At 43.4% G+C, this 19,793-nt stretch overlaps 1 protein-coding gene across 2 annotated transcripts in view; it reads right to left on the reverse strand.

The window, feature by feature from the left end:
- Nucleotides 1–19,793, reverse strand: part of SPTLC1 (serine palmitoyltransferase long chain base subunit 1) — a 147,048-nt gene that overhangs the window by 75,275 nt on the left and 51,980 nt on the right. For both annotated transcript variants that reach the window (XM_033928949.1, XM_033928952.1), the window contains one exon: nucleotides 1,323–1,452. In XM_033928949.1, the coding sequence (XP_033784840.1) occupies nucleotides 1,323–1,452 (130 nt within the window). The remainder of the gene's footprint in view (nucleotides 1–1,322; nucleotides 1,453–19,793) is intronic.

Raw genomic sequence — 19,793 nt, forward strand, 5'->3', positions numbered from 1 at the left:
CTGCGCATCATAAACAAAGTGATAGTTGCCGACACTATCCTCTTTCTATTTAGGGATCCTTTGTGTCTAATAGAGAATGACAAGGGGAAAAAAATCTGTCCCCATTACTGCCCCGTCCCCGAACCCGCCATCCCCTTCTCCGCCCCGTGCTCATCCCCGCAGCATCTCCCTCCCTCCCCCTTACCTTCGTGGCATAAAGAAACTTAAGGGAGGGAAGGTGCTGATCGCGCGCGCGGCCCCTTCCCTCCCTCCCTCCGGCCAATTCTATCTCCCTCCCTTCCCCTTATCTTCGCGGCGCTTTAGAAAAGAAACTGAAGCCGGCAAAGCCTGCCTGTGCCGCCCTGCAGTCGCATGTGTGTGGGCGGAAGCTTCTCTTTTGACGCAACCGGAAGCTGCGTCAGAGGAGAAGCTTCTGCCCACACACAGCGACTGCAGGGCGGCACAGGCAGACTTCGCTGGCTTCAGTTTATTTTCTAAAACGCCACGAAGGTAAGGGGGAGGGAGATAGATTTGGCCAGAGGTAGGGAAGGAGCTGCGTGCGATCTGTGACTGCGCGCCTTCCCTCCCTTAACTGAGGGGACAAGGCTATTCACCGCTCCATGGAGTGGCGGATGGCCTTGCCCCATGCCTGCAGTGAGCACTTTTTCCCCAACAGTTTCAGCGGGCTAGCCGTGGGTAACTACCATCGTGCCATTCTCTAGTGTCTAACCCATGCAATTTTGAACTCGGTCACTGTTTTTGTCTCTACCACTTCTACAGGGAGGGCTTATTAATGTTTCAATGTTTATTAAAATTTGATAAGATCGCCTAGTCCTAGGTAAGTTACAAAGAAATAAAAGTTAAACAATATTTAAAATACAGAGACCCACACACCCAGGAACTAACATGTTCTGCCATAAGCTAAAATCAGATTGAAGGTTTGTACCTATGATTATTGTGGACACCTGTTCATATCATAGAAGCTCATATTATACCAACTTGATGTCAATTATTTAATCTAATGCATTTCAAAAAAAGAAACAAAACCACGCAGGAGTTACCATTAGTGTTTTACAGTGGAAAGCATGAGTTGGGATCTCCCGATTTGGGCAGAATCTGACCTGGCTAAAAATACCCATTTTTATTATAAGTTTGGCAGCACTCCAGACAATGAATGTGAATTGCAATACTTTTGATGTTTAATGTATTTGCAGTGACAGGAGTATTTCACAGATTCAGCAACATGCACCAAAAGCCCATCCTTAATCCTGACAAATGAGGCTGATGGGTTTAGAAGCATTCCAGGAGAAAGAAAAACATACATTATGCCAAAAACATCTTACCTTCTGATCCTCAACTTCTTGCTCTTTCAATAACCGCTCAAGGTCATCCATATCATTATGTTTAAAGTATTTAATGTTACTGCGAGATGCCTGTAATCCTTTCTGAATAGCGAAACAGGCTGCTTCATCCCTATTACATACAGAAAAAACCCCCCAAACATTCAATAAATCTAGAAATGTGCTTTTATCTAAACATGTACATAATTTCCCAGTTTCCAAATTTCAAACATCGAGAGATCTATTTAATTCCTTCTTAAAATCAGTACTAAAATTTCCTGAAAATAATATGCCACCGCTGCAAAAGCTAAATTATTGAATATTCCTAAAGAGGATAAAAGCAAAGGAATCGTACCAGGAGAATTGGATCTTACTGGCATGTTGGAAACATCTTTGCAAGAAGTAATATCCACTAAAGCAACATTACTGCTAACCTTCATCTTTCTCCAGGATAAGGAGGCAGTTCTTCGTCTATTCTATAAGACTGATAATGTGGAATTTCATGGTTTCAAAGTTTCACTATTTCCCGATGTTTCAAAATGGACGCAAGCCAGACGGAAGAAATTTCTGGCTTATCGTCAATTAACTTCGAGTATGGGAGCAACTTTTCAGTTACGTTTTCCCTGTAAATGCTGCGTTACCTATCAGAATGCTAGATATATATTTTATGATCCTGATCAATTGAATTTTTTTCTTGAGGGTAAGGCAGCTCGAAGATCTTCAGATCCTCCCATGGAGTCCCTCGAAAACCAGGCAGATAGTTAAGTAATCCAATTGCACTCTGTAATGTGGTTTAGTTATTAGTTATTTTTAGAACCAATTGCCCTTGTTGGTGATGGATTCTCTCTCTTTAGTTTGTGGACTTTGAATTAGTCATAAATGTGAAATTATTTTATAATTTATATTTTGTTCCTTATTCAGTTGTTAATTTCTACTAAAATTGTTATTTAACAATTTGTAAAATAATATAAATTAACCCCCCCCCATGTACATGCCTCCTCCGAACACCTTTAAAAGTCTGCAAATCAGACATTAGTTCAGCTTTCTTAGAATTAATATTTAACTTCTATTTTTTATCTTAAGGCACATTCTAGTCATCCAACTGAGGGAGAAGGAAGACCAGGGAAGGGAAGGGAATGGAAAAGAGAGAGATGCCAAACCATGGATAAGAAAGGGAGAGTGGAAAGAAGGAGAGGAGATGCCAGAGCATGGAGGGAAAAGGAGAGATGGAAGAGGGGAGAGATGCCAGAGCATGGGGGAGGAGGGAAGGAGACAGATGCCACAGCATGGGGAGGGGGTGGAGACAGAAAGAGAAAAATGGAAAGTGAGTGAATCATGTACAAAGGAGAGAAGGGACACAGGATAGAAAGATTAGGTTTTTATCTCAATAATCTTCTTTTTTTATGGCCCTGAACCATAGGGTCTTGTATATGAACCAGCAAGTTGCTTGCAGAAAACTGTCAATTATGTTTTCAATTCTACCTCCTTCCCAGGGAGCTGCTCCTGCCCCCTCAGTTTGTACAAAAGCAATCAAGCTAATTATAATGACAGACATAACTGGAAAAGAAAAATGGGGAGGAATCCCCAACAATAACAATAACATTCTGTTCTAAAACAAACATACAAAAACAGATACAAAAATGTGTGTAAGCAGCAATAAACTTACATCAGGGGTGTCCAATGTCGGTCTTCGAGGGCCGCAGTCCAGTCGGATTTTCAGGATTTCCCCAATGAATATACATGAGGTCTATTTGCATGCACTGCTTTCATTGTATGCTAATAGATCTCATGCATATTCATTGGGGAAATCCTGAAAACCCGACTGGATTGCGGCCCTCGAGGACTGACATTGGACACCCCTGACTTACATAGAGCTCATAGTTATTTGCATTTCCCACTATCTAGCAGAGACTTGAAGCAGATTATACAATGTCTGGAGCGATCTCTTTTTTTTTTCCAGCTCTCCTGAAAGGCAGAGATTTCTCCAGCACTGGACTGATTCCAAGGCAGAAGACAGGTGATGCCCACATACAGGGCAAGGTTTCAGGACCACTAGACATCTACAAGAAAGAAAATAATTGAGGTAAGAACCTAATCTTTCTTTCTAGTGTATGTGTCTAGTGGTCCTGAACCATAGAGACATACCAAAGCAGTCCCCAGAATCTAGAACGGGCCCACAGAGCCTGCCTTCAAGATGGAAGACCCAAAAGTGGCATCCTTTCTGGCTGTTACATCCACCCTGTTGAACCTGGTGAAGGTATGGAGGGTAGACCATGTAGCTGCTCTACAGAGCTCCTCAGGTGAGACAGCCCTAGTCTCTACCCAAGAGGTAGCAGCTCCTCTGGTGGAGTCAGCCTTCAATGCAATCGGTGGCTACTTACTGCAGCCCACATATGCAGAAGAAATGGCCATCTTGATCCATCTGGAGAGCGAGGCTTTAGACGCCGGCTTCCCTTTCTTTGCAAGACTGGTCAGGACAAAGGGATGATCTGATACACAAAACTCATTGGTAACTACAAAATACAGAGCAGAGCACACTTGACATCCAGCAAATGCAATGCCCTTTCCTTATCCTTTGACCCCCTTAGGAAAGAAAGCAGGCAAACGGACTTCCAGACTAACATGGAAAGCCAACACAACCTTAGGTAAGAAGGTTGAAACCTTGTGTAAGGATATCCCCACTTCCATAACCTAGAGGAAAGAGCTTGCAACTCAGAGACTCATTACCAAGAATACCATCTTGATGGTAAGATCCATAAGGGAAGCACTGAGATCTGCTGAGACCCTGCAATACGGTATTAAGATTCTAGGAAGGAAAAGGGGGGGTGAACCGGAGGGCATAACCAAAGAGCCCCTTTAATGAATTGGGTGACATCTGGGTGAGAGGCTAGGAAGTTTCTGTCTCCCCTCCTCCCCCCCATGTTTGGAAACAGGAAAGGCCTGCGATCTGCACTTTCAATGAACTGACCGATAAGCCCTTCTGAAAACCCTCTTGCAAAAAGTCAAAGCCTACTGAAACTGGAGCTCAGAAGGGCTCTATCTCCTGCATAGCACAGCAGCGCTGAAAAGATTTCTCTTTTCAAGTCATTGCTATAAATAAAGAGATTATGTCCTTACCTTGATAATATATTTTCCAGTAGATAGGCGAGTCATTCTAGAAAAGCGGGTTCTCTCCCAATGGCCACGAGCCATCTGCAAAAGGAATCCACTCTGGATATTCTTCTCTGACTCTCCTCTACTTCACAGGGAGCTCTGCTGCCACCTGCAGTTAGTACCCAAGCATAAAGAGCTCCATCGACTACAGGTGAAGTAGGAACACTCATGGGAATATTCCCAAGTAACAAAAGTTCTGCTCAAACAAAATAACATAGGAACTCAAACCCTGAAAAATTCAAATAAAGAATCAAAGGAGCCCAAATAGTACCACTGTATGAACTTGAACTTATGATGCAGAAATCTGCAAAGCCCAAAGGGCTGACCGGCATCCAAAAATGAACTTGGAGAGGCATAAACTGAAAAAGACAGTAGGTCTGGTCCTCAATCTCTGCCTCAAACTGAAATCCTGTAATTGCTCCTTGGACCCATTCCCCTCCTACCTATACGAGAACATTCCCGCTCAGGCTATTTCTTCTATCACCATTCTCATAAACTCCGCCCTTCAGTCGGGCCATTTCTCCCCAGAAATGGGTCATATCGCCTTGACCCCACTACTGAAAAAATCTGACCTTGACCCTTCCATACCATCCAGCTATCGCCCAATTGCAAATATCCCTCTCCTAACCAAGATGCTAGAGCCCATCATTTCTTCCCAACTCTCATCATACTTAGAGAGATTCTCTATTCTTTTACCCTATCAATATGGCTTTCGTCCTAACTTCAGCACCTAATCCCTACTGTCTTCCTTGATTTCAAGGGTTCAACAACTTCACTCTCGAAACAAGTTAGTCGTCGTCCTACAATTTGACCTTTCTGCTGCTTTCGACGTTGTTCACCATGATATTCTTGTTTACCAACTCTCTGAGATAGGTATCAACTCCACAGTCCTAGGTTGGTTCTCTAAATTCCTCCGCTCTCATTCTTACATTGTTAACATGAATGGCACCTCATCCTCCCCCTGGAAACCGAATTATGGAGTTCCGCAAGGCTCTCCACTATCCCCTATCCTTTTCAACATCTATATGTCCTCCCTAAAACTCCTCCACCTATCCCCTCCACATCCTCGTCCTCCTCGAGACCGATTCGAACCTCACCTGTCTAAGAACATATCCTCTTGTATAATGAACCTACAATCCTGAGCCCACACTGTGAAAATGAAATTGAATGAGTCCAAAACAAGACTTCTTTGGCTCGGTCCAAAACTAGATCACCTACCCACCTCCATCCCACTACCCTCTGGCTCCTCTCTGCAGCTTGAGTTCTCGAGCAAGGTCTTGGGCATCATCATTGATTCCACATTGTCCTTCAATGACCACCTCCAATCCTTGGTAAAAAAATGCTTTTTCAGCCTTCACATGCTGAGGAAAGTTAGATCCTGCTTCCATCAAAAACATTTTACCCTCCTTGTCCAATCCATCATCCTCTCCAGATTGGACTATTGCAACTCTATCTACTTAAGCCTAACTAAGAAAAATCTCCACAGACTCCAACGGATTCAGAATGCCGCGGCCAAGCTCATCTTCGCTAAAAGTAAATTTGACCATGTCTCCCCACTCCTGGCCAAGCTCCACTGGCTTCCAATAATCGCCAGGGTCCACTATAAATGCGCATGTTTAATTTTCAAAATCCTATATGGTATCCTCCCTCCCTTTATCCCTCTTTCTTGGAATTCCTCAAACCCTACTACCACCAGATCCTCCCACAAATTAAAACTATCCTTCCCCTCGCTAAAAGGCATTTCCCACACAGGAAAGCTAGGGACCTCCCTCCAGTTCAAAATCACTGAGCTCTGGAACAACCTTACCTCCCCTCTTCGAAACTTGAGCTCTCTCCAAGTTTTCCGCAAACATCTGAAAACCTGGCTTTTCTCAAAAAATGTAAGTCTCCCTCCAATTTAGGAATCAAGGAAACTCTTATATCTTGGCAACCCAAGTCCTCTAAATTTTCTTCACACTTCTACCTCTAACCCTCTGTTGTAATTCCTTCCTATTTCTCCTACTGTAAACCGCGTCGAGCTCTATGAACGTGGAGATGATGCGGTATACAAACCTAAGGATTAGATTAGATTAGATTAGGTAGGTGCAGGAAAGACAGGGCAGAAGTCTAGAATGACTCGCCTATCTACTGGAAAATATATTATCAAGGTAAGGACATAATCTATTTCTATTGCAATAAGTGAGTCATTCTAGACAAGTGGGACATACCAAACCAGTCCCAGAAAGCTAGGGCAGGCTGACTATGCAAGCCCTCTGAACCTATCATGCCGCCACATTCACTCTGTAAAACTTAGAATAAGTATGGAGACTGGAGGACCAGGTAGCCACTCTGCAAATCTCCTCTGGAGAGACTGCCCTAGCTTCGACCCAAGAAGAAGCCACGCTCCTGGAAGAATGCGACTTGACAGAAACAGGAACCTGTTTCCTAGAATGTTTGCTGATGAAATGGCTTTACAGATCCATCTGAAAATCGTGGCTTTGGAAGTCTAAACTCGCTGGTGACCTCCAAATAGCAAAGAAGCACTCTGCGCACATCCAGCTTCTTCAAAACACGATCTTGTGACTTAGACCCAGTGGGTTGAAAGACAGACAAGCATACTTCCCGATTAACATGAAAAGTCAAAACCACCTTCAGCAGAAAAAAAAGAACAGTGAGCAGGGAGATCCCAGATTCAGATCTTCAGAAAGGGTTCTCTACAAGATAGAGCCTGAAGTTCCGAGACTCGTCTCGCTGAAGTGAAGAGTTGCACCTTTGATAGGCTCAAACGGAGCTTTAGAGAGGCCTGATGGAACCATGTTAAGGTCTCACAAAGGGAAAGGTGGCTTGATTAGTGGTTGAAACCGAAGAGCTCCCTTCAGAAATCTAACAATGTCTTGGTGTGAAGCTAGTGATGCCGTATGATCTCGGGCTCTGAACCAAGAGAGCCCAGAGACCTGAACTTACGGTGAGGTCCTTGTCCAGATCCTCCTGGAGGAAGGCTAGGACACCGAAGCTGAATACGGTTCTACACTTTTATGGTCACACCAATGTTGGTAAAGTCTTCCATGTCTTAGCATAAGTTGACACTGAGTCAACTTCTTGGACATGAGAAGAGTAGCAATTACCACATCTGAAAAGCCTTTTCACTCTAGTGCAGGGGTCTTAAAGTCCCTCCTTGAGGGCCACAATCCAGTCGAGTTTTCAGGATTTCCCCAATGAATATGCATGAGATCTATGTGCATGCACTGCTTTCAATGCATATTCATTGGGGAAATTCTGAAAACTCAACTGGATTGCGGCCCTCAAGGAGGGACTTTGAGATCCCTGTGCTTCATGCTCAATAGCCATGCCTTAAGAGCAAAGTGATCTGGCTCTTCTAGATAGCATGGATCCCGAGACAGAAGGTCTGGACAGATCCAAAACCAGAAGCTGCACCCTCTGTGAAGCTGCATCAGATCTGCATGCCATGACCTGGGAGGTCAATCTGGTGCCACCAGAATGATGCTGCCCTGATAGGCTGAGTCATTTGGCGGATTGCAGCCCATCATGAGCCAGGAAGAAAAAACGTAGAACAGAACTCCCAGAGGCCACAGCTCGACTAGAGGTTGAGATCTTCACTCCTGGGTTCCACTCTTCAACTGAAGAACCTGTCGGCTTTCTTGTTCTTGGCTGTTGCCATGAGGTCGAAGTGAGGACAACTTTAGCGCTGTACTATGGCCTAAAATGCTTCCAAGGATAGCATCCACTCACCCGGATACAAAGTCTGCTGAGGAAGTCTACTTGAACATTGTCGACTCCCGCTACATGTGCTGCTAAGAGCGCCTGAAGATGACGTTCCATCTAGTGGAAGAGCATGTGGGCTTCCAGACCAGAGACATACTTTTGGTACCTCCCTGGTGATTGACATATGCCACTGCTGTCACATTGTTGAAGACTGACTGCCTGGTCTTCCAGCATTTGCTGTAGATTCACCAGAGCCAAACTGAATGGCGCACAGTTCCAGCCTGTTGATTGACCACTTCTTCTGGCATGGCGTCCAACACCCCTGAATCGGGCGCCCCACCTCGGAGACTGGCATCGGTTGCGACTACCACCCAGGAAGTGATCCACAGAGGTATGCCCAGGGAAAGGGTCTGAGGCCGTAGCCACCAACTCATGCTGGCGATAAAAAGTGGCCTTAGCATGTGCTTACGCAGGCCATTTCCAAGCACTATAGCCAATTTTACTGCATGGGCAAAAAGGCTGTTTTTTTCTGTTTTTTTAAATTAATTTTCCCATTGGCACATGTAGGTGATAAGAACTCGCATGTTTAATCAGTTCATGTATAGTGATGTAGCTGCATTAGCCAATTAGTACATAACATTAAGAACATATGTGTAGCCTTACTGGGTCAGACCAATGGTCCATCAAGCCCAGTAGCCCGTTCTCATGGTGGCCAATCCAAGGAGTAACAATATTCCTTGCTACAAATTCAGGTAGCAGTGGCTTCCCCCATGTCTTTCCCAATAACAGACTATGGACTTTTTCTAGTCTTTGCTCCCAAGCTAAAAAAAAACAAAACAATCTGTGCACTGATGCCAAAATGGTAAGGCATTTTAAGCTGCAGTAAGTACTGTTAGTGCTTATCATTGCTTAGTAAAAGGAACGTAATATGCTCTACTATGTCCTGTTAGATATTCATCGCTGGTGCCTGGATAGCTGTGGTGCCCAGATAGCTTCCAGCTCTACCCCTAACTAAACAGATAGTGCCACTGTGATCAGAGCAAATAATATTCCTCTCTTCCTCAAAATCATGGAAGGTCTTGTCAATCATAACCTCATGTCTTACCTAGAGAAATTTAACATCCTTCACGACTCCCAGTCTGGATTCCGCACTAACTACAGTACGGAAACCGTTCTAGCCTCATTAACCGATCACCTCCTCCAACTATTCTCACTGGGAAACAGCGCACTGCTACTCCAGTTTGACCTCAGCAGTGCTTTCGACCTAGTAGACCATGACATACTGATTAGTTGCCTCGACTCCATTGGCATTTCTGGACAGGTACTAACCTGGCTCACAGGCTTCCTAAAAAACCGAACCTACCAAGTCCATAATGACGGAACCTTCTCCCATACCTGGTACAACCCCTGGGGAGTTCCCCAAGGCTCCCCCCTATCTCCGTCACTATTTAATATCTACATGGCATTGCTGGGACACATGTTATCGAACCATAACCTGAAATCCTATATTTACGCAGATGACATTACAATCATCATCCCTATTACCTCACTGTCACATGAGACAGAACAATACATCTCAACTGTCCTCACCATGGTTGAAAACTGGACCACACGCTTCAAACTGAAACTAAATCCAGAAAAAACAAGTTATTCCTTGCAAGTCCCAACCACAAACTAACAACCACCACCCTGCAACTTAATGGGTTAACGTATCCAATCAATTCCACTATTAAAATTCTCGGAGTCATCTTGGACTGCTGCCTCACTTTGGAAGACCATACCAATGCCCAGGTCAAAAAATGCTTTTCCACCCTTTGGAAACTCAGTTCTATCAAACACTACTTTGATTTCCCCACCTTCAGTTTGCTGGTCCAATCCCTAATCTTAAGCACCCTGGATTACTGTAACATCATATACTTGGGTTCCTACAAGAAAACCATTAAACGACTAAGATTCATCCAGTACACCGCCGTCCGCCTCATCTATGGTCTCAAAAAGTCAGACCATGTTAGCCCTTTCTATAAAAAACTTCATTGGTTACCGTTTGAAGCAAGGGTCATCTTCAAATTCGCCTGCCTCTGCTTCAAAACCCTAACTGGCTTAGCCCCAATATACCTGTCACGCCACTTCGTTTTCCCAAGCTCTAACCGTACACGCAATGCCCACCTGTTTGCCTACCCCTCTCCAAAGGGATGTATCTACAAAAGATTCTTCGACAAAACCCTCTCTTTCCAAGCTGGCAAATGGAATGACTGCTTGACCACCCTCATCTCTCTTGCCCCAACTTACCTATCCTTCAGGAAATCTCTCAAATCATACCTCTTTGATAAATTGCTCTAACTCCCGCCCTCCCAACCAAACTACTAATCTCGACCTCGCCTCCCTTCCTGCCCTTCCTCTCCCTTCTCACCTTTTTACCTCTTCTCCCCGGTTTCTCCTCTCCCCTTTCTGCATCCCCTTGTAACTGTTATTGGATCATTTTGTAATTGCCACTGGTTTATACCATACACTTGATAACTAATTCTCTGTATCTTCATTGCATATGTACTATTCTCTTCTCCTGTAAACTGCTCTGAACTGTTTTGTGGTATTCTGTAACTTCTCCTGTAAACTGCTCTTAACTGTTTTGTGGTATTCTGAACTGTTTTGTGGTATTCTGTAACTTCGCTGTATATGTACAGTCTCTTCTCCTGTAAACTGCTCTGAACTGTTTTGTGGTATTGCGGTATACAAAAATAAAGTTATTATTATTAATCAGTAGCACTATGCAGTTAAGCGCTGCTGAACAGATCAGCTGTAGGGCTGGCCAGTACAATTTAACCAAGCAGGAGCTTTTCCTGCCTAATTAGGCAATGTTAAATATTGACCCCAAATTTTTCAAGTTTGTGCCCTCAATTTTTAGTTCATCATTGTACACTGTGGCTTCAAATAACTAGGTTTCATATTTCCTTGTACAGTTTCCATCAACTTAGAATGGGCGACACCATTTTCTTGTGAAAACCTTTTGTATAGGGTCTTTAGAGTAATCCTTGGTCCTTTATTAAGTTGCAATTAAGTATTTCTAGTGTTGGCAAAGTGACGGTTTAAATACATATGGTTTGTCATCTTTAGTCTCACTGCGCTCTGTCATCTTATACTGATGATAGGACATCTTTGTAGAGTGCCATCTGCATCCCCTTCAGATTATCCAAAACGTACTTGCCAGTCTGATCACAGGTTTGCTTACTGAGGGATATACTGTAAACACTATAAAGCCTTTTGTTAGCTACATTAAATCCTTGTTGAAAAATCGCAGGATATAAGCAAGACCAGTGTAGGATAGGATAGTCTATTTCCCCAGGGGTGCATAAGCTTCGTTTGCTATCAGCTAATTTAAGGGCAAAATTTAAGATCTCCTGTTTAGCTTATAAAGCATTGAACAGATCATGCTCCAGTTATTTACCGTAACAGATTATCCTTGCACGTCCCAAAGCTTCAGCCAAACTCAAGTATCGAGGGTTTAACTTTTGCTTTCTTCAGTGGAATGCACTAGGCTCGCTAGAACAAACGTTATATCACCTGTACATGGGTGATTAGGTTGGAAAGCCGTTATTTAAAATTTCACAAACCTTTTGAAGTATTTAGGGGGGGGGGGGTGGCTTTGGCTAAACTTGGCTGATATGCTTCCCTAACTGTTATTAAGATTGACTGGGGGAAAAAAAAGATCTAAAAACATAAAAGTATCTTTGGGACTGGGCAGGTAAGGTGATCCATCAAGTGTAAACCAGAATAAATAAAATATGGTAAGAGTTTTAGGGTTTGTACAAATGCTTTAAAGTCAACATCAACTCAAACTACTACTATCACTATTAATTATTTCTATAGCACTACCAGACGTACACAGCGCTGTACAGAGTCACAAAGAAGACAGTCCCTGCTCAAAGGAGCTTACAATCTAAACAGACAAGTTTTGGTTATATCAAATTTATAGATAATACAAAATACTGGTAATACAACAGGCTCATGTAAAATCTGCATTCCAATATAACATATGAGTTGGAACAGTAGTCTGTTCTGTACTTCACACACTGAACTGACTTTTTAAAAATTTATTTTAACCCAATGCCATATTGATATAGAAGACATCAGACTCCTAGTAGAGTAAAAGTCTTCGCTTAATAAAGGGCTAAAATACAAGTGTTTTTTAATTAACCAGACAACTAAAAAGAGGCTAATCTGTAGCATGGCCACCTTTGTCCCAAAAAAAACACATTTGAACAATAAATCCCTATTTTGCTAACTCTAAGGGTCCCATGCATTCAGGATTATTTCTTAAAAACAATCTAAAAAGGGTGCAATCAAAATATTGGGACAGGAATCTCTTGTTCTCATTGGAATACTGCCCAAAGCTTTAATAACTGGTAAATTTGCATTACTAACCAATTGAAATTTGATGCCAGGAGAAGGACAGGAATTAAAAAGCTGTATTATAGCTTTTATCCTCTTCCTATTGGTAGTTTACAATAGCAACACTGACCTTCAAGGTCAAGAATTTCCTGTTCATTAATGTCTGCCTAAGTTAAGGGCAAGGGGGCTTCAACTTCCCACAAAGGGTATTAATGGAAAGGAAATGCCCTTTGCAACCAGCCATCACTACTTCAAAAAACACAATATCCTCTATAGTATTTCAAAAGTACACATGTCAAGTAGAAAGAGTCACATTTTGAACTAATGCAGGTTGGTTAATAAGTTTTGTTGTTGGTTTTTTTTTACATTCTTTCAGGAATTCTCCTTCAGGTTTTGAAAAAGTCACGTTAGCAAGAGCCACAAATACCTGTATCTCACAGGAATTGGTTAGAATTTCACAAAGGAAATCATGCAACTAATACAAACTCATTCAGACCCTATGCCAAATCAGAATCTATGAAAATAACCAGGATATAAATATATGTCTCTTATTTTTAATAAAGAGGCATCTACCAAGGAATAAACTGCCAATATAAATGATGCCTCTTTATTGAAAGACTTTCAATAGAAATTTGTGTACTTTGGTGATTTACTGCTACATTTTTCTATTTGGTAGTCATGAGGTTTGAGGTAAAATAACCCTTCATTGTCTACTTCCAGACATTTAGGGGGACTGTAAAGACCAGAATTTTCAAAGTTATTCCTTAAAAGCCAGTATTTAAAGGCCTGACATCTGGATTTACCCATACATGTCCTCTTTTTACAGGCGTCTGGACAGCGTTTCAAAACCTACCACTTTGGGTTTTGAAAAGCATTGAGATCGGGGCCGTGTCTGGAGGGCATCTACGCAAGCGAAGAGATGAGGTTTGTCTAGGGTTGGGGTTGGGGGGGTGTAACAAAGTGGGGGACGGGGGCAGAAACGGGTCGGGGCAGGGCCACGCGTCCTCTTTTTCTTGACCAAAAATCTGGTAACCCTATTTCAAATTAACTAGAATAAGGAAAATGTAAAGTGCAGTAAGCACCGCTGGCTAGGATTCTTGGGGAATAGACAGTGGTTGGGTATGGGAGCCTGGGCAAAATTGCGAAGGGATTCAATAGAGTTGTGTTGTACCTCATTTTGAATGTTTTATGGCAAGGCATATCGTCAAATGAAATTAAACTAAAGATAACTGGGAAGAAGGCTTTTAAAAGAATTCTAAGACCCATGTTTTCCCTAAATGTTTGCTTCTGAATTAGTCAGTCTACTTTTGTTTCCAGAGGTGTATGGTGTGTGTGTTAGTGTTATACACTCTAACTCAGGGGTCCCCAAAGTCCCTCCTTGAGGGCCGAATCCAGTCAGGTTTTCAGGATTTCTCCAATGAATATGTATGAGATCTATGTGCATGCACTGCTTTCAATGCATATTCATTGGGGGAAATCCTGAAAATCCGACTGGATTCAGCCCTCAAGGAGGGACTTTGGGGACCTCTGCTCTAACTTAATAGTCCAATTCTGTTCTGCTCTGTAACAAGTATAACAAATGAAGTTAGAAAATAGAAGTTAGAAAATCAAAATAGAAATGGCGTGCAATCAGCAATAACATTCTTGGAGCTCGTAGCTACTCACATAACCATTTGTCAGACAAAAATGCCAGGTTTTTAAAATTCTCCAGTTTCAACACACATTCTGACTCAGCAAAGTAGGCTCAAAATAATGACAGGTGGGGGCTTCAGGACTACTAGACACATGTACAAGAAAGAAGATCGAGGTAAGAACCTAATTTTTTATTCTAGTGCAAAGTGTCTAGTAGTCCTGAACATTAGGGATGTACCAAAGCCTTGCTTATGTAATCTTTAGGAATGGCTCACTGCACAAGAGCACCTGCAATTCCGAGACTCTTCTTGAAGACGTAATAGCTACCAGAAACACTGTCTTGACTGTGAGGTCCAGAAGAGAAGCCTCCTGCAAAATTTCAAAGAGAGCCCTTTTAAGAACTAAATTGAGATTCAAGGATGGGAAGGGCAATCTTACCAGAGGATGCAACTGAAGAACCCCTTTAAGAATCTTGCTATGTCTTGATGCGAGGCCAGCGAGACCTTATCCTCATGCGCTCTGAAGCAGGAGAGAGCTGCAACCTGGACTTTCAACAAAGCAACCGCCAGGCCCTTCTCAAGGCCTGCCTGTAAGAATGCAAGAATCTTTCAAATCTAAGCTTTCAAAGGCTCCACATTGTCTTTGGCCCATCAGTGCTGAAACAATTTCCAGGCCTTAGCAGTGACCGCAACGGTTGACGGCTTTTTAGCTCTAAGGGGAGTGGCTATAATTACCTCCGAGTAACCTTTCTTCACTAGGGCTGCCCGCTCAAGACCCATGCTATAAGCCCATAATGTTCTGGATTTCTATGGGCTCAAGAACCATCAGGATCAGGTGACCTGCAATCTTATGAATGACCCATCCTATCATGGGCCACGGGGGAAGCATGTACAAGAGCCCTATCTCAGCCAAGGATGAACTAATGCATCCAACCATATGCCCCCAAGCTCAAATCTTTGGATATAGAAGCGATCCACCTTGTTTTTCGCTGTTGAGGCCATGAAGTCCATCTGTGGGCGACCCCACCAACAAACAATGCACTGGGTCCAGCGTCTGCTGGCTGAGGAAGTCAGCTTGATCGTTCTCCACTCCCACTAAATGGGCTGCGGAGACTGCCTGAGGGGCTTTCGCCCATCATATCAGGAAATGAGCCTCTAGCCGTAATAGAGCACTCTTGATGTCCACTTGACATAAGCCACCGCTGTGGCAGAAGTTGCCATCGTCTGCAATACCAGCTAAATGGCTCACAGTTTCAGGTGATTGATGAACCATTTTCTCTGAGAGACCAATGGCCCTGCACCAGATGCCCATTGCAATGACTGCCCCGGCTGTAAAGGCTGGCATCTGTCATTAGGATGACCCAGGAGTCTATGTGGAATGGCATGCCCTTTGAGAGAAGCCACTGCTGCAAGCTACTCCTCACCTCTGCCTGCACGGAAACAACAGATGGAGTACAACTGGGGAGACCAGTGGGACAGAAGGGAGTCCTGCAGGGACGCATATAAGCTTTCGCCCATGGTACCACATCTATGGTCACCGCCATTAGTTCTGTTATTTCCTGCTGGAGCTTCTGTTTGCATGGCTCTGGCAGAAAAACATGGCCCACTGCCGAACCAAACTCCCAGGTATTCCAGTTGTTGGGTTGGAACCAAATGACTCTTCTTGAAATGGACTATTCAGCCCAGGTCCGCCAAAAGATGGCCCATTCCACGTTACTGTCTGTTCTTCCTCTCTGGATGGGGCTTGAATCAGCCAGTTGTCTAAGTATGGGTGCACCTGGATCCCTACCTTGCGGAGATGAGTGGCCACCATTACCATCACCTTGGTAAAGGTGCGAGGTGCCGTGGCTAGTCCAAACAGCAGGGCGGAAAACTGGAAATGATGTTCCAAGACATGAAATCTTGAGTACGTATTTTCTGTGGGCCAGAAAGGTAGGCTAAGAATTTCCCTGGTGCCACCGCCACAATAACTGACCGAATGGACGCTGCATTGACGGATTTGAGATCAAGTATTGGTCTTCAATCGTCTTGAACATTTCTTGGGCTTTCACTCTGCTTTTAAACAAAGTAAGGGAAGGGGCGTGGGCATACAGGGCAGCTAGATGAAAGAAACAAAGTCTGGAATTGGCAGTGGCAGTTTTAACCTTCACATAAGTGGTTCACATATTTATGCTTGGCATCAAACTGATGGATCCTTCCAGAGCTTTTGTAAAAGGCCTAAAGACCTCATGCACGGCAGGTCCTGCACTGCAAGAGCCTTGTAATTCCTCTCAGTTCTATGAAATATTTTTGACAGGTGAAAATTCCTCCAAATGGGAAGTAGAAGAGCACAGCTTCTTCAGGAAAACAATTATGTACTCTTAAGGCAAGCTGGTTCATTAAGTCATATTAGTGAAAATTTCTAGGAAGGAAACATTTTCAACAAGAAGAAAAATTACCAGGTCCATTTCGGGTCTTTTCCACAATAAACCCGAATCCGTTCCTGGTTTTGCCCCAGTGAGCAGGAATGTGCACAAGCCACCTAGGTGCAGGAGAGCAGATCAGGTGACTGATCAATTAATGAATCAAGCTGACTCTAGCTCTGACTTGGAAATGGAAATAGCGGAAACAGGGCAGGATAAATGTGAAAGTTTCACTCTATGCAAACCCCATCCTGACACTGTTAAATATCTCAGGAAATTTGAACAGCCAGTTAAAACCAGGGCTAGGAAGTATCCCGTTGGTGAAAGCAGGAGACAAGTCAGTGGGTGGAAAACCCTTCCCCCACAGTCTCAGAAGGGGAGTGGTTTTCCACCGGATATAATGAGCCTGCTGAGAAGAGAGGGGGAAGCAGCCAAGGGAAGCCAGACTCACGAGGCACCCGGGAGAGGAACACCCAGGAGGGTATGAAGCTGGAGAGAGCCAGTCCCTCTCAGACTGGCCCATGCTAGAGGCAGAGGATTCAGCTCATATCAGGGAGCCTTGGGAGCAGCCAGAGGAGGAAGCAATGGACACCCAGGCAAGCCAGGCATGCACTGAAACCCAGCCATTGCCTATGGAATTACAGTGAGTTTAAACCTGGATGTTTTCTCATGCTGCTTAATCCTCTGTGCTGCTAGGGAATCTGAAAGTTTAGAAACTTCAGTTTTGAAACTCTCCCTGAAAGCTTAATACAGAAGTTTTCTTTAAAGCCCTGAGCTATAAAACGTGGTATGTGTGTTTGTACTTCCTGGCTGATTGCCAAGCTGAGCCAGCACGTTGTTTTCTCTCAGCTGTGGCTAATCCCAAGTGCACCAGTGCAGAGAAGGGAAACGTACATGTGCTATTGAAGACTTGTGATATATCCATGATTTGTGAACATAACAATGAACTGCTTGGCTAAAAGAATATTGATTTAAAAACACTGTTGCTCTGGTGAAGAGAACTGAGACCCATAAGCTTGCAATCCCAGAAGCAGGGACTGTTTGCAATACAGTGTTATGCAAGTTTTGTTTTTTGAATATTTCATGATGGACCTTTATGAGTTAGATGTCATGTGCTGTGACTATATATCGCACTGACTACATACCGCACTGCAAGGCTGAAGCCTGAATGGTTTTGAATTTTGTTACCATTACTGAAATAAAGCTATTTTTGGTTTTGCACATTCTGACTGAAACCTGTATTCCTTGCATGCATGCCTAAAGTAAGACCTGGAGGATCCCTTAGTAGCAAGGGACACGTAGGACTGGAGTTTTGGTCACTTTTCTGGGACTTGCAACATCGGCAAGAACCCGGGGTGTGACAGGCTGAAAAGCCACTGAAACAACTGACAGACCAACCTTAGTAACCCATGAGATTTCTGGATTTTAGATTTATTTACCTTTACAAAACTCAGCTCAAGGTAAGTTATTTCAGGGAACAGTACTTACATCTTTGCCCCAGAGGGTTTAAAATCTAAGGTAAATCTAGATTTACTAACTCATGCTAAACATATGTGTGACAATTGCTAGTTAAATGTATGTTATTTAATACAGGTCCTCTTATTTGCAATGAGATCTATTTATTAATATGCACAAAGCAGTATTAACCTAGGTTAATAAAATATAATCCTAAGCTAGTAATTAAGGTAATGGAGGGTTAAGTGATTTGCCAAAGTCATAAGCTGCATCTGTGTAAGAAGCTGGATTTGAATCATGACTTACTCTGGTTCTCATCCCACTGCTTTAAGTACTGGTACTAGGCTACTCCTTCAACATTTGTCATGCCCAGACTTAGGAAGAACAAATAGAAAATGGATCTTCATACACATTTATTTCCTGTATGACTAATGTGACCATACATCCCATTTTGAACGGGACCGTCCCGTGTTTAGATCCCCTGTCCCGTTGTCCCCACGCACAGCTTCCGGATGCCGAAATATCCCGTTTTCAGAGAGAGTGTCCCGAAGCTATGCGTGGGGACAATGGGACAGGCGATCGTAGAGCCTGGGCTCTCTCCTTGCTTCCCCGCCACTGACGCAGCAACAGGGCCAGGCGAGTGCAGCGACTGCACAAGGGCCGGTCCAGAAGCCTTCTCCCCGACTCAATTCTGACGTCTGAGAGGAAGTTCCGGGCCAGCCTGGCAACGATTGGCTGGCCCGGAACTTCCTCTCCGACGTCAGAACTGACTTTGGGGGAAGGCTTCTGGGCTGGCCGCTGTGCAGTCGCTGCACTCGCCTGGCCTAGCCCTGTTGCTGCATTGGCGGCGGGGAAGCAAGGAGAAATTGTTGTTCTCAGTGGCGTGGGGGGAGGCAGTGAGAGAGAAAGAAAAAGTTAGGGGAGTGTGGTGGCGGTGGCTTGTGGGGGCAGGGAGACGGCGGTGGCATTGGGGGGGCAGGGAGAGAGAAAGACAGAAAGAAAGAAAGGATGCACAGTTAGAAAGAAATGCAACCACAGACTCACCAGACAACAAAGGTAGGAAAAATGATTTTATTTTTAATTTAGTGATCAATATGTGTCAGTTTTGAGAATTTATATTTGCAGTCTATATTTTGCACTATATTTGTCTCTTTTTCTATAGTTGTTACTGAGTTGATATTGCATATTTTAAAGTCATCTGTCTTGACCTCTTTGAAAAACCCAAATATAAATGATAATTAACATTTTTTTCTGCATATAGTGTTTGCTGAGTGTTTTTAAAAAATTTTATGGCTCCCATTAATAAGCTATTGTGTGTACATAAAAAATAAATGGAAGAAATTGGGGCAGGGCTGGGGCGGGGCTAGGGTGGGACTGAAAATCAGTAGATGTCCCGTTTTGATGAAAAAAAATAAATGGTCACGTTATGTATGACGGAGATCATTAGCTCACCTGGTTCAGTTACTTTTTCAGTAAAGTTGTTCATGTTTTAAGATACAGACTAGAAATATTCACCAGCAACTGTTTATATTTCAATTATACTTCAGTCACAAGGATAGCAAGACAAAATCCTGTATGGAAAACTAAAAGCTTGAAGCAATCAGACTTTCAGCACATGACTCCAATTTAAAAGCAGCACTGAAACACCTCATACTTATTAGATACTAAGATACAAACATAAATAAACAAATCCCTCTTCAAGTAAGCAGCTGATTATTACAAATCTATCCTAACACCCAGCATTT

The sequence above is a fragment of the Geotrypetes seraphini genome, chromosome 1 (assembly GCF_902459505.1).
Source record: "Geotrypetes seraphini chromosome 1, aGeoSer1.1, whole genome shotgun sequence".
Lineage (NCBI taxonomy): Eukaryota > Metazoa > Chordata > Amphibia > Gymnophiona > Dermophiidae > Geotrypetes > Geotrypetes seraphini.